This window comes from Schistocerca nitens, chromosome 4, assembly GCF_023898315.1.
Source record: "Schistocerca nitens isolate TAMUIC-IGC-003100 chromosome 4, iqSchNite1.1, whole genome shotgun sequence".
Classification (NCBI taxonomy): Eukaryota; Metazoa; Arthropoda; class Insecta; order Orthoptera; family Acrididae; genus Schistocerca; species Schistocerca nitens.
In genome coordinates this window covers 743,868,282-743,883,198 of record NC_064617.1, presented here as the reverse complement: position 1 = coordinate 743,883,198, position 14,917 = coordinate 743,868,282, and the positions used below count along the sequence as shown (strand labels likewise).

General features: G+C 38.9%; 1 protein-coding gene across 1 annotated transcript in view; it reads left to right on the top strand.

Moving 5' to 3' along the window:
• The first annotated feature begins 1,512 nt into the window (after positions 1–1,512).
• The window catches only part of LOC126252990 (selenocysteine lyase-like), a 175,790-nt gene continuing 162,385 nt past the window's right edge, over positions 1,513–14,917 (top strand). Inside the window, exons 1-2 of the mRNA XM_049954018.1 lie at positions 1,513–1,816; positions 2,226–2,448. Of these exons, the coding sequence (XP_049809975.1) occupies positions 2,227–2,448 (222 nt within the window). The 5' untranslated portion in view covers positions 1,513–1,816; position 2,226. The remainder of the gene's footprint in view (positions 1,817–2,225; positions 2,449–14,917) is intronic.

Below are 14,917 nucleotides of genomic sequence, written 5' to 3'. Positions count from 1 at the left end.
TAGCATGACAATTACTTCTAAATTCAGCCTCGATCTTTCGAACCACGTCCCCCTGCGTATGGATCTTCATATGTTATTTTTTCTGCATCTCCACATGTATTCGTCGGAAGTTCGTGATAATGCAACCTTCGTCAAAACCATATAACTTCCACAGACACTGCACTTGTAAAATTCAGCAATGACGCCCAATGATTGCTAAAATTTTATAGTTGATTTACGGTCACTCATTTTCAGAAGCGGAATTTTCGCAGTAAAAACAACTGATTCATCCATAATGAACAGCGTGAGGAATCAAGACCTTATAAACCACGACTACTTTCATTAACAAAAGATGCCGAAAACAAATTACGAGATAAAAACAAAATAATCTACATCGAATTTTTAATACCCGTGCGTAACGAGCAAATCCAGAGAAATCATTTAACGTCCATGGACAGCAATCCTAGGCACAAACAAAATAACATCACGCATTACGTCATTGCTCAAAGCCTACGGCTGGTATCGGACACTAGAATTGACCCCTCTCTATGGTATTTGTGCAAGCCCCTGTGGATAATGATCTAAACTCAATATTGGGATTTACTATGAGCTGCTGTTAACCCCTTTCCCCTAAATCCCTATATGAAGAAAACCCATCTGAAATTACAGTGGAACCCACTGCAACGTGATCTTCAATTAAGATGACCAAAACTTCCTTCTTTCGATTGGGTACTACTTTGAACACTACATCGTCACACTGCTGACCTGAAACTACTGCCCTCCAAACCCATAATCCCACCGGAGGTTCCCCCCTGTTGTACTTCCTTTTGCCAAAATGCGACTTGTCAATTTCGACCATAACACAGCCACACAGGATATCTCAAAAACCAACAGTACGTGTCTCTCAAGGAGAGCTTAGATTTTTCGAACCACGTACCTCCTCTAACGGACCGCCACAACCGATCTTTGCTGCAGCGCCGTACGAATAAGTCGTGAGTACGGCGACGAGATACACTTGTGAGGCGCATAATTATGTTCGCCGCACTCACGACATCGAACATACTCAGCAATGAGACCACACATTTGCAAAAAAAAAAAAAAAAAAAAACAAAAACAAATCGTGGCCAACATATCCTCGCCCATAGCCTCTCGTGAATCATCAAGGTTCATCGCAACTGATAAATTCATACCTACAAACGAAAATGAGATTCTACAAATTGTCCTAAAATAAGAAACTAATAGCCCACATTACCTCAATATCACTACGAATGAAATTAAGTACCGAATGAAATAGAAACAACCAATAAATGCAAACGAAGAATATTTTCAGCAAGATGAAGCGATCTCTTTTAAAATCACATTCAATTATTTTAATGTACAATGATACCGCTTACCCGGAACTCAGAACTGTTTTATTATCTATGGCTCGAAGTGAAGACATTACTATCTATGAGTAATGTATGATGGACCCGAGAGGAAGAAAAAAAAAAAAAAAGAACAGTCATAAAGCAGAAGCTGTTATACACGGAATTGCTTATGTGGAAGTACATAAGTAATTCACCATTTTGAAGCACAAAGTAGGCTAGACTGGAAAAGCTTTCGAGCACGGCCGCGTTTCGAGCCGTGGTAATAATTTAATGTATCACGACAGCAATTGCGTTGGCAGCACTGGCATCCACTCGTGCGTGGGTTTGAACTGTCACACGCAAGCAAAATCAAAATCAGCGAAATAAATAAGTTATGTATTAAAAGTGTAATTTCAATTTGTCGAAATACAGTTCCATCTTACTTGGATTTCACTGAAACAGACTGATCCAAAGGCACTACCGTGAAACAGGTGATATTATAGTCTTAATTGCCGAGTCATTAACACGCAATTCACTGAAATTCTTACACAATGAAAATTGTTGATATGAGTGATTTGAAGAGTGTCATGCTGCTGTTGAGTTATTGTATGTTCTGTGTAAGTGGATCTTGAAGAAAACATGGTTCTGAACTGTTGTCTTGCATTCTACGTAAAGGAAAATGCTACTGCCGGTTCACTGACAGCATGACACTGACGAAGGATAAAAATTCAAGAATTTACTGTTTAGCGACATTGAACATTATTGCATCATCAAAATCGTCATATACAATTCCTGTGTGTGTCATGTAGAGCCTATTTATGCTTATCGGAAATATTATGTTATTGCTTTGTTAATTAACACAAAGGGTTGTTTTTGTATTGCCACATATTGCGCTTTCAGGATGAATGACATAATTTACATGGACTACAATGCCACGACACCAGTAGCCCCTGAGGTGGTACGTAAAATAACAGATAGCCTCCAAAATGTGTGGGCTAACCCAAGTTCTTCATATCCAGAAGGAATAGTTGCAAAAACAGCTTTGCAGTCAGCCAGAAAAGAGATAGCTTTGCTCCTTAATTGTGAAGCAGATAACATAGTTTTTACATCTGGTGGTACAGAGGTATGTGAGATACTAAATACCTTACTCTCTCTGCTGCATAAATGTGTAACCTGTATGCTCAGTTGGAATTGTTTGCTTGCTGTGACAAACATTTCATCAGATTTATGGTCATTTTATAGTATGCAAGCAGCTGTGAAACAAGTAGGCCAAAGTGATAATGAAAAGGCTCAAGTAGATATTGGTAACTCATTTTAATGTATCAGTATCTGGGAAAAACATTTTTATTTTTGCTGTGAATAAAACAAACAAATTTAAATTTCCCAGAAGTAAACTACGTTAACCTTTAATAGTAAGTAAAAATTTTTGTGTGTTTAAATCATTAGATTTGTTCATGAAATAATAGAAACTGAATGCTTAAACAGAAAGCAAAGCCACCTAGATCTATTGGCAACAAGAATGTACTTACTACAGTTGGTTACACAGTGGATATCACACCTGCTAAGTGCTGTATTCAAACATTAGGCTGTTGTTAACTTTTGTGATGATAAAACAGAATAGGCCCTACTCAAGAACAAGTAAAAATTTATATTCCGTAAGTTGAAACTTTCAACATTCTTGAAGTTGAAACACAGTTGCTTTTCTCAAATTCTGTTGCTAATTGTTGAGCATTTTTAATATAAATGTGAAAGCCTTCTGAAATAATGTGTTATTAATTAATCGGTACATGCATAAAAACTACTACATACCACAGGACCCATAGTCACTCAGAGTAATTACAACACAACAAAGTAGTAAACAAAAAGAACTATCGATATCAATTTACATATCTGAACATGTCCCATTAAATTGACATTGACACTCAGTATGAAATCAAAATGTACAGTCACTCCTCCACTAATTTCACAAGGCCACAGCTTCTTACACGTTTCATGTCTGGCATTGCAAAGTGGTTTTTTGAAAGCACCAGCTGACGTTTTCTCAGAAGGAAGATTTTCAGCACAACAACACCTGCTAATAAAGTTCTTACCTTATTCGAACACCGTTTTCCCCCAAAACTTACCAAGGTTAGAGCAAAGTCTACAAAGAAGCCATGGATTACTCAAGGAATAGGGGTATTGTGTAAAACAAAAAGAAAACTGTATCTGTCAATCTGAAACAGTTCCGATGTTGATGCTATAGCACATTACAAGAAATACTGCAAAATATTAGACTGTAATGCGGACATCAAAGCAAATATATTACAAGGAAGAGATAGTCATATCAGAAAACAAAATAAAGACAATATGGGATATAGTGAAGGAGGAGACCGGTAAAGCCAGACATGAAGAGGAACAAATAGCATTAAGAGTAAATGATACATTGGTGACAGATGTGTGTAGTGTTGCAGAACTTTGTAACAAACATTGGGGCAACAGAAGCGTCCGATCCCATGTGTCGGCTTTGACCCGTGACGTAAGGGTGTTGTCGTGTGTGACGTCATGATGGCGCGGAGTTTGGTTTGAGTGTGGCTGTCTCCAGTTCTGTTTTATCTTATTTTATTTACTTTTCTGATCTGTTCGTTCTATCTCTTGAGATTTTTTTTAAATTTAAAAACACTTATTACTTATTTTAATTATCTGTTTCCTCCAATTTCTGTTTTAATTTATTATATTTATCTTTCTGATCTGTTCGTTCTACCCCGTGAGATTTTTTTTTTTTTTTTTTTTAAAGACAAAAAACACTAATCAGCTACTGAAGCATCTTTATCTTCTATGGGTTGCAGGGGTTATGACACCTGGGGAGATGGGTGGGTATTCATGCATGGCTGTCTTCACTTACACGTTGTAGCTACACAAGGCATCTAAATTTGTTTATATTTAATTTGCCCCCCACCCAAAACACCTCATTTCCCGTGCTTGTCCCGTTACTGTCATTAGGCTTCTTGTGGAAAGTGTGTGTGTTTGTTTTTGTTTCCGCCATATTTGTGACGTCATCGGTCAAAGCAGACGGGCGGGATCGGACGCTTCCGTATTTCCCAAACATTTTATAACTGTTACTGAGAAGATGCTGCTATGGAATACCTCAGACCAGACATTTTTAGTAACTTCCATAACATGAATTTGACCGTCACTACCCCAGCAGAAATAATGTCCATCATAAAATCTTTAAAATCAAAAACATCTAGTGGGTATGATGAAATATCAACAAAGTTAACTAAAGAATGTGATTCTGAGCTAAGTAACATAGCCTATTAAGCTATCTGTGTAACAAGTCATTTATCAGTGGAATATTTCCTGAATGGTTGAAACATGCTGAAGTTAAGCTACTGTTTAAGAAGGGAGATAAAGAAATAGCATCAAATTTCTGTCCAATTTCACTGTTGCCAGCATTCTCAAAAATTTTAGAAAAAGTAATGTACAATAGGCCTTATAACCATCTTATTTCAAATAACATACTGTCAAAGTTACGGTTTGGATTTCTAAAGGGTTCTGATATTGAGAAGGCTATCTACACTTACAGTGAAGATGTGTTTAATTCATTAGACAAAAAATTGCAGGCAACTGGTATATTTTGTGATCTGTCAAAGGCATTTGACTGTGTACATCACAATATCCTTTTAAATAAATTAGAATATTGTAGTGTAACAGGAAATGCTGCAAAATGGATCAAATCTTATATCTCTGGTGGGAAACAAAGGGTGTTATTAGAAAAGAGACATGTGTCAAGTTATCAGGCATCATCCAACTGGGAAATAATTACATGTAGTATCCCACAATGTTCCATTTTGGGGCCCTTACCTTTTCTTGTGTATATCAATGACCTTTCATCAGTAACATTACCAGATGCCATGTTTATTTTGATTGCCGATGATACAAACATTGCAAGAAATAGCAAATCAAGTGTAGCCTTAGAAAGATCAGGTAATAAAATATTTGTGGACATTAATCACTGGTTCCTAACTAATTCTTTGTCACTAAACTTTGAAAAAACAAGCTACATGCAGTTCAGAACTTGTAAGGGGTGTATCGCGAGTATATGTCTAACATACGATGACAAGAAGATGGAAGAAGTGAACAGTGTTAAATTCGTGGGATTACAGCTTGATAATAAATTCAACTGGGAGGAGCACACCATAGAACTGCTGAAGCGTCTTAACAAATCTCTCTTTGCAATGTGAGTTGTCAGACATAGGGGATATAAAAATGAAAAAGCTGACATACTATGCTTACTTTCATTCCATAATGTCATATGGGATTATTTTTTGGGGTAATTCATCAAGCCAAGCTAAAGTTTTCTGGGCACAAAAATGTGCAGTAAGAGTTATATGAGGTGTGAACTCGAGAACATCCTGCAGAAGCCTGTTTAGGGACCTAGGGATACTAACTACTGCTTCCCAATATATCTATTCCTTAATGAAATCTGTCATTACAAATATATCACTTTTTCAAACCAACAGCTCAATTCATGGAATCAATACTAGAAATAAGAATAATCCTCACAAGGATTTAAAGTCACTTAGTCTTCTACAAAAAGGTGTGCATTATTCAGGAACACACATTTTCAATAACTTGCCAGCAGCCATAAAAAGCTTAACAACCAATGAAATTCAGTTTAAGAGAAGCCTAAAGCATTTATTGGTGGCCAACTCCTTCTATCCCATTGATGAATTTCTTAGTAAAACCAACTCTGTGTGTGTGTGTGTGTGTGTGTGTGTGTGTGTGTGTGTGTGTGTGTGTGTGTGTGTGTGTGTGTGTGTGTGTGTGTGTGTGTGTGTGTGTCCAAAAACAAAGATGATGTGACTCACCATACGAAAGTGCTGGTAGGTCGATAGACACACAAACAAACACAATCACACACACAAAATTCTAGCTTGGTTGCTTCATCAGGAAAGAGGAAAGGAGAGGGAAAGACGAAAGGATGTGGGTTTTAAGGGAGAGGGTAAGGAGTCATTCCAATCCCGGGAGGGGAAAGACTTACCTTAGGGGGAAAAAAGGACAGGTATACACTCGCACACACACCCATATCCAACCACACATACACAGACACAAGCAGAGATTTGTAAAGGCAAAAGGCCTCAATCTCCGCTAATTTCAATTTGCTGCCGCTCATACCTCACCTGTCTTTCAACAACATCTTTGCCTCTGTACTTCCGCCTTGACTGACATCTCTGCCCAAACTCTTTGCCTTTACAAATGTCTGTGATGTGCGGATGGATATGTGTGTGTGTGCGAGTGTATACCTGTCCTTTTTTCCCCCTAAGGTAAGTCTTTCCGCTCCGGGGATTGGAATGACTCGTTACCCTCTCCCTTAAAACCCACATCCTTTCGTCTTTCCCTCTCCTTCCCTCTTTCCTGATGAAGCAACCGTTGGTTGCGAAAGCTTGAATTTTGTGTGTATGTTTGTGTGTCTATCGACCTGCCAGTGCTTTCGTATGGTAAGTCACATCATCTTTGTTTTTATATATATATAATCACAGGTCCCAAGTGGAATGTTCGTCATTTTACAAATACTAATGCACTGAATTTAAAATAAAAAAGTTTATTTATTTATAAGGTAATAAACATGTAATAAAACTACTATTATTACCTTATAAATAAATAAATAAACTTTTTTATTTTAAATTCAGTTCATTAGTAGTTGTAAAATGACGAACATTCTACTTGGGACCTGTGGAATGGTACATTAGCTTATTTGTTTTAGTTGTAAATATCTGTCACGTATTGTTGTTTTTCTTACATGTTATTCATCCTGGAGGACCTCCTCATGACAGATCAATTGGAATGAAAGTAAATCTAATCTAATGTAAGCTCAACATGACTTCTTATATCTATATGCTTGGATCCAGAGTTAGTCACTAGATTCTTGGCTAATTAAATGGCTCCTTTATCATGATATACTGTAAGTGACCGTATGAGATTGCTTGGATCTACCTCAGACATAAATTGTCTTAACCACAGTAAATCTTGAACAGTTGATACCAAGGCCATATATTTAGGTTTAAAAGTAGAAAGTGGCAATTTTTTAAAATTTTCTACTAGACCACAAAATTAGAGTTTGCATTTTTATGCATAAACTAGTTACAGTTTGTCTGCCATTGATTTTATTTCCCCAACCTGCATCACCGGAGGCCATTATTTCTCTCTTATCATCTGTAGAAAATTCTAGCTCATAGTCCATTGTTCCCTTTAAGTGTCTAAACACCCTTTTTACTGACAGCCAATGAACCTTCTTAAGACTGATTATATTTGCTAAAGAGATGACACACATGTAAGGTCTGGTGATTTGGGATGGATATAAAAGGCTTCCTATTGCCTCTTGATAAGGTACATTGATATCACTTGATTCAGCCGCTTCAAAATCCAAACCAAGTTCAAGTGGTGTTGACTGACTTGGCTTCGCTCATTCCAGATTTCCCCACATAAGATTTCTGGGAGATACAAATTATTTCATATTCACAGTCCCATGTAATTTCCTTGCCTAGGCATTGTCTTATCTGTTCAATCTTCAAGAACTTTTTGAATTGATCCAAAACACTTCTGTCATTTGAGAATAATAAACTACTGGCCATTGAAAGTGCTACACCAAGAAGAAATGCAGATGATAAACGGGTATTCATTGGACAAATATATTATAATAGAACTCACATGTGATTACATTTTCAAGCAATTTGGGTGCATAGTTCCTGAGAAATCAGTACCCAGAACAACCACCTCTGGCTCTAATAACGGCCTTGATACACCTGGGTATTGAGTCAAACAGAGCTTGGATGGCGTATACAGGCACAGCTGCCCATGCAGCTTCAACACGGTACCACAGTTCATCAAGAGTAATGACTGGCGTATTGTGACCAGATGTTTTCAATTGGTGAGAGATCTGGAGAATGTGCTGGCCATGGCAGCAGTCGAACATTTTCTGTATCCAGAAAGGCGTGTACAGGACCTGCAACATGCGGTTGTGCATTATCCTGCTGAAATGTAGGGTTTCGTAGGAATCAAATGAAGGGTAGAGCCACGGGTCGTAACACATCTGAAATGTAATGTCCACTGTTCAAAGTGCCGTCATTGCAAACAAGAGGTGACCGAGACGTATAACCAATGGCACCCCATACCATCACGCCGGGTGATACGCCAGTATGGCGATGACGAATACATGCTTCCAATGTGCATTCACCACGATGTCGCCAAACACGGATGCGATCATCATGATGCTGTAAACAGAACCTGGATTCATCCGAAAAAATGACGTTTTGCCATTCGTGCACCCAGGTTCGTCATTGAGTACACCATCGCAGGCGCTCCTGTCTGTGATGCAGCGTCAAGGGTAACCGCAGCCATAGTCTCCGAGCTGATAGTCTATGCTGCTGCAAACGTCGTTGAACTGTTCGTGCAGGTGGTTGTTGTCTTGCAAACGTCCCCATCTGTTGACTCAGGGATCGAGACGTGGCTGCACGATCTGTTACAGCCATGCGGATAAAATGTCTGTCATCTCGACTGCTAGTTATATGAGGCCGTTGGGATCCAGCACGGCATTCCATATTACCCTCCTGAACCCACTGATTCCATATTCTGCTAACAGTTATTGGATCTCGACCAACGCGAGCAGCAATGTCGTGATACGATAAACCGCAATCGCGATAGGCTACAATCCGACCTTTATCGAAGTCGGAAACGTGATGGTACGCATTTCTCTGCCTTACATGAGGCATCACAACAACGTTTCATCAGGCAATGCTAGTCAACTGCTGTTGGTGTATGAGAAATCCGTTGGAAACTTTCCTCATCTCAGCACTTTGTAGGTGTCGCCACCAGCGTCAGAGTTGTGTGAATGCTCTGAAAAGCTAATCATTTGCATATCACAGCATCTTCTTTCTGTCGGATAAATTTCGCATCTGTAGCACATTATCTTCGTGGTGTAGCAATTTTAATGGCTAGTAGTGTATCATATCATTGACATATAAAGCTATGATGACTGATTTGATGCCAGGTCTGTGAAAATAGATACACGGGTCAGTGTTTGATCTGTTAAATTTCAGTTTTCTTAACACTTCATCAATTTTTTGATTCCAATTCCAAGCCTGTTTGAGTCCCTAAATAGCTTTCTTCAGCCTCCATACTTTACCAGGAGTTGCAAAATTTTCTGGTAGAATGATATAACTGTCTTCATATAAGTCTCCAGAGAGATAAGCAGTAGTGATATCAACATGGTTGATCTCTGTTCTCTCAAGCTGCTGTAGACAAGAGATATCTAATGGATGCAGACTTGACCACTGTTTTCCATTCAAAGTTAAAATTACTCTTTGTTTCCTATCTGACAGTTAAGAGCTAAATCATTTTAAAGCAGTGTCCCCGATTCCATACATCTGTAATTTGTGGAGGAGTAATGCATGGTTCACTGAACTGAAAGTTTTAGTTAGATCACAGAACATTCCTGTGACCTTTCTACCATTATCTAACGTGGAGCATATTTTTGGATAAACTCATTTATAGCATTCACAGTGTTTTTACCCTGTTGGAATACAAACTGGTTTTTAAAAATGATATCATTTACAGAAAGCAATGTATTTATTTGTTTTGCTGCAATCTTTTCAAACACTTTAGAGAAGACTTGCAAAAGAGAGATAAGGTGCTAATTCCCCATATCTTCTGCTGATCCTTTTTTGAATAGACGTTTGATCTCAGCATATTTCAGTACATTTGGAAAGCATCCCTGTTCAAAAGATTGATTTATAATAATTGACAGCGGTTGAGAAATAATATCGTACACGCACTTGATTACAGATGTGGTTATTTCATCCCACCCATGTGAGGTTTTGTTTTTTTAGAGACAGTATTTCCTTTTCCACATCCCTTTGGGTGATTTTTTTCAAATTTTTTAAAAGATGTGTTCTGGCCGTTTTCCAAATTTGTGATGCCTTGCTAGAATGTCATATCCACATCTGATCTTACTACATTTAGTAAGAATTCATTGAAACAACTTGACATCTGAACGGGGTTTACTATAATTTCATTTTCACATCTAATTTTCAAAAGCTCATGAATTTTTACTTTGGCTCCTAATTCAGACTGAACAACTGACTACACCGCTTTTGTCTTATTTCTGTGTTCTCGTATGAATTTATTATTTGCAATTTTTTTAGCTGCCACTACAACTTTCCTAAATACAGCTTTATACTGTTTGACGTAAGTAACAAGATCCAGATTTCTGTTTGATTTTAACTCATTGTGGAGCTCTTTCTTTCTGGCACTAGAAATTTTTATTCCTGTTGTAATCCATTTGAGTTTACCATTTACTTTCTTTTGCTTAGATCTACGAGGAAATGATTCATTAAATACGTCTAAGAAACAATTTAGGAATTTGTCATAGTTTATCGAGCTTGAACTATTGTGGTCTACAGACCAGCTTATTATATTTAATTTACTGCGAAATAAATCCACTTTACTTTTCCTGAGATCCCTTTTTATATACACTTCTGGAGGCTCCCTACTGATGGATTTATAGTCTTTATTGCGTTACAGTAGTCTGCAAATGTCAACTTCCATGACTTCTTATCCCACTTCTTGTCATGGGGTTTTGGAATGTGAACCATAGCACTGCACCCAAAAGTTAATTGTGATAAACAAGGCTTTCTCCTAAGCCAAAGTTCATAAGTTGTCATATATCCAAGCGTGGTGAAAGGCAAACAGTTTCATATGTATGCAGCCGTAGACACAGCTTCAGTCCAATACTCCTTTGGTAGGTTAGCTTTGTACATCATGGTATGAGCTTTCTCAACCAATGTTTTGTCAGCTCTCTCAGCAACACCATTTTTCTGTGGACTGTAACATACTGTAAGCTGGTGGATGATACCTTCAGAAGTCAGAAATCTTTTTAGTTCATCGTTGACACTCTCCTTTCCATTGTCAGAGCTCAACTTCTTGATTTGTCTGCCTGTCTGCTTTTCCACCATGACTTTGAAGTTTTTAAATATCTGCGTTACTCAGATTTTTTCTTGAAGAAATAAACGAACTTGAATGTTGAAAAATCATCAGCGAATGTGAGAAAATAATGGTTTCCACCAATAGACTCTGTCTCCATTTGCCCACAGAAATCAGAATGTACTAAGATGTGTTTAGAATACCCTTTGCTAAGTTGGAATGGAAGACGTGACTGTTTTCCATTATGCATAACTCACAGGGATCGTTAATCACAGTATCTTCATTTAGTTCCATCAAAAACTTTGACAACTTCAGCATACTTTTGCAATTCATATGTCCTGCGATGCCATAAGAATCCACTATCTTTGTATAGTAGCACTGTTTCATTTCAGTTGTACTCAGACAATAGATTCCGCTATTAGGCAATATGTTGGCAAGTAGTTCACCTTCTTCATCATAGACGAATCCATCTTTTTTGCTAAAAGTCACTCTAAGCCCTTTGCTTACAATCTTACTAGCTGAGAGCAAGTTTACAGCTGAGTTTGGGATATGAATGACATCAGATGCTTCTACTTCTACTGTTTTATCAGCAGATCAGATAATCAGATGAACATTCCAATCTCCGCTACATTCCAGTCCCTGCTACTAAGCCATCACCTTCCACATTGGCCACTGAACTAGTATGTGGCTTGACATTATGAAGCATCCTTCCATCATTAGTGATGTGAGTCAGGACACAGGAATCTAAATACTATGTATTCTTTCTGTGAGACTATTTAACATCAGCTGCAGGAAAAGCTCTTTTTTTTCTTTAGACTGTTTCTAAATACATATATGTCATTGTTATTTTTTGATGAGCTTTCTCCTTTCTGTCCTTGCTAGAACAGTATTTAGCAATATAATTCAGTTTGTTGCACATGTAGCATTTAATCATGCATTTTGTAGGCCTCTGCTTGTTTGCATATAGAGCAGATTCTTAATTTCCACTTACATCATCTTTCACTTTAATAGCATATCCCATATGTGTGCCACTGTTGTCAGCTGCCATGATCTGATCATTGGCTGATGATCAGGTAATCCAGCCAGGATTCTATCCACTATTCATTCTCTGGAAACTACACTTCATTTAACTTAAATGCAGTCGTTATTACTCAATTGTAGTAGTCGTCTACTGACTTACGTTTATCTAATTAGGTTGTGATCTAAGCAAGCCCACTGTACATGTAAGCCCTGAGTCTTCAAATTCTTTTTCCAAGGCCACCCAGGCTTCTGCTGCTGCATTTGTGTCCCTTTATATGGGAATAACTCATCTTGTCCAAGAAAAGTATAATCCAGGAATGTGCATTTTTGTCTTTCTTCTTCCAAGAGTCATCCCATCTTGTCTGATCTGAAGGGGGGGATTTCAACATCATCCCACAGTTCGTCAATGGGCAAAATATATCTTAATGGCAAATTTCCACGTCAAATACTTTTCAACCACTGGAAGTCCAGTACCACTCATTTTTAGCTTTGATTGAGAAAAAAAAATATCAGCAGTCTGCACACACAACTAATCAGTTGGCAAAAAATGAGAGATCGACATGTGTGTAATTTCTGAACTAGCTCTAGATTTCCGCATATGACTTCGATTTTAATATTTATAAAACCATACTTTCATACTTGTGCCTAGGCCTGTAACCTTTTATTGAACAGTTTTTAATATAAATGTGAAAGCTTTCTGAAATAATGTTTTATTAATAAATCAGCATGCTTGTAACAACTACTACATACCCCAGAACCCATAATCATCACTAAGTAATTAAAAACCAAAGAAGTAAACAAAGAACTGTCAACTATCAATTTACATATCTCAGCACAAATTTTTGGTTGATAGTTTATGATAGATTACACATTGTTTATGAAGATTCCACTAATTTGTGAAAATTGTTTGATGTGATTACTCACATTTTCAAGTAAGAATAGATAGAGAAAACTTGAACCTGCAATTGGTTCTTTCCTAACTGGAGGTGTTCTGTGTAGCCTACTGCAGTTTTAAGACTGTGACAGGATTTCTGCAGGTTTTTTATTCCTCCCCCCCCCCCTCCCCCCCAGACTTGAAAGTTTCATTTGTAATAAATCATAAGCACTGTGTGTAAGTTAAATTGGCTATTCCAATTATGTTTGGCTACAGTGCCTATACATAACGTGCATTAAGGGGATAGTACAGGTATTCAGCTGTGGCCTAGACAAAGAAACCATCCCAGCATTTACATTGGCAATTCAGGAGAACCACAGAAAATCCAAATCAGAATGGCCAAACAAAGCAACTCCATCCTCCAGAATTTGAGATCATTCTTCTAACAGTTGCCCTGCAGGACCGGGGGTTAGAATAGGCCCAAGGTATTCCTGCCTGTCGTAAGAGATGACTAAAAGGAGTCTCTCACGTTTCGGCCCCTATAAGTTCAGGTCCCATTTTATGGTTTGACCTGCTACTTTCTAAACTTCACAGAAGTGTGGGCGATACGGGGAAGGATGCCTTACATGGTGCACGATTTATCCATAGTGCCCTTAGATTCGACCTCCTTAACCTCTTCTCGTCATGGCTTTGCATCTCCACCTGCAATTCAACTATTAGGGCGAGGACACTTTCCGGAGTACGTCATCATCTTCCGCTGTCTCCTGTCCTCTTTCATTTCCATGACAATATTTGATTCCTCTGTGGCCAATAGCCAGCACGGTAGCCAGCCTGTTGTGGTGGGGCCATTATGCACCCGTTTGGTGGTAGCACCCTGACAACACAGGGATCGCAATGCTGATGCCTGAGCTGTAAACTCTCCATGTATGCCCAGGAGTAGAGACTTGTCTTCGTGGGGCATCCGGACCCCAGCAACGGCCATCATGCCAGTTGACCGGTTCTATGGCTGGCTGGCACCAATGGGGAGAGCCCCTGATCAGAGTGGGTGACATTAGGGCAGATGGCCCGCAATGAAGTGGATTAAGTTATCTTTTGCTGGTGAGCAAACGGCGCCAGCAGTCTCTAAGAAGGGAAAGATCGGATACAATGCTGACAGATATGACCCTGAATCATTTCCCTCCCTTGCTACACCATGGGAGGAGCGTAGGGCTACAGAAAGAAGAGAGCCATATTCACCTCAGTTTTTAGTCTGTGACATTAAACCATACATCCCTCCCCCTATTCGGTGCTTTAAGTGCTGGAAATTCAGGCACATGCCTTCTCACTGCACTTCCACAGCCCCATGTCGAGACTGCGGACGTCCACTGCACCAAGATACTCCATGTGCGCCTCCTCCCATTTGTATCATCTGTGGAGAGCACCACTCTCCCTGCTCACCAGACTGTACAGTACTCCCAAAGGAGTGGAAAATCATGGAGTACAAGACTCCAGACTGGTTGACTTCCAAGAGGCTAAGCATAAATTTGAAAGATTACACCCCATTCGGTTGATGTCCCTGTATGCTGCAGCTACTTCACCACCACTGTCCCAAGTGCCAGTAGTTCCACACTGTGTGCCACGAACAGTGAGCCCTCCGGGCCGCCAGAATACATCTGCCCCCTTGGCAGCAGGGGAAAATCTTCTTTCGTTGCTCCCAAAGCACCTACTTTGGGAGCAATAGCAATACCCCCTCAAACGCAGG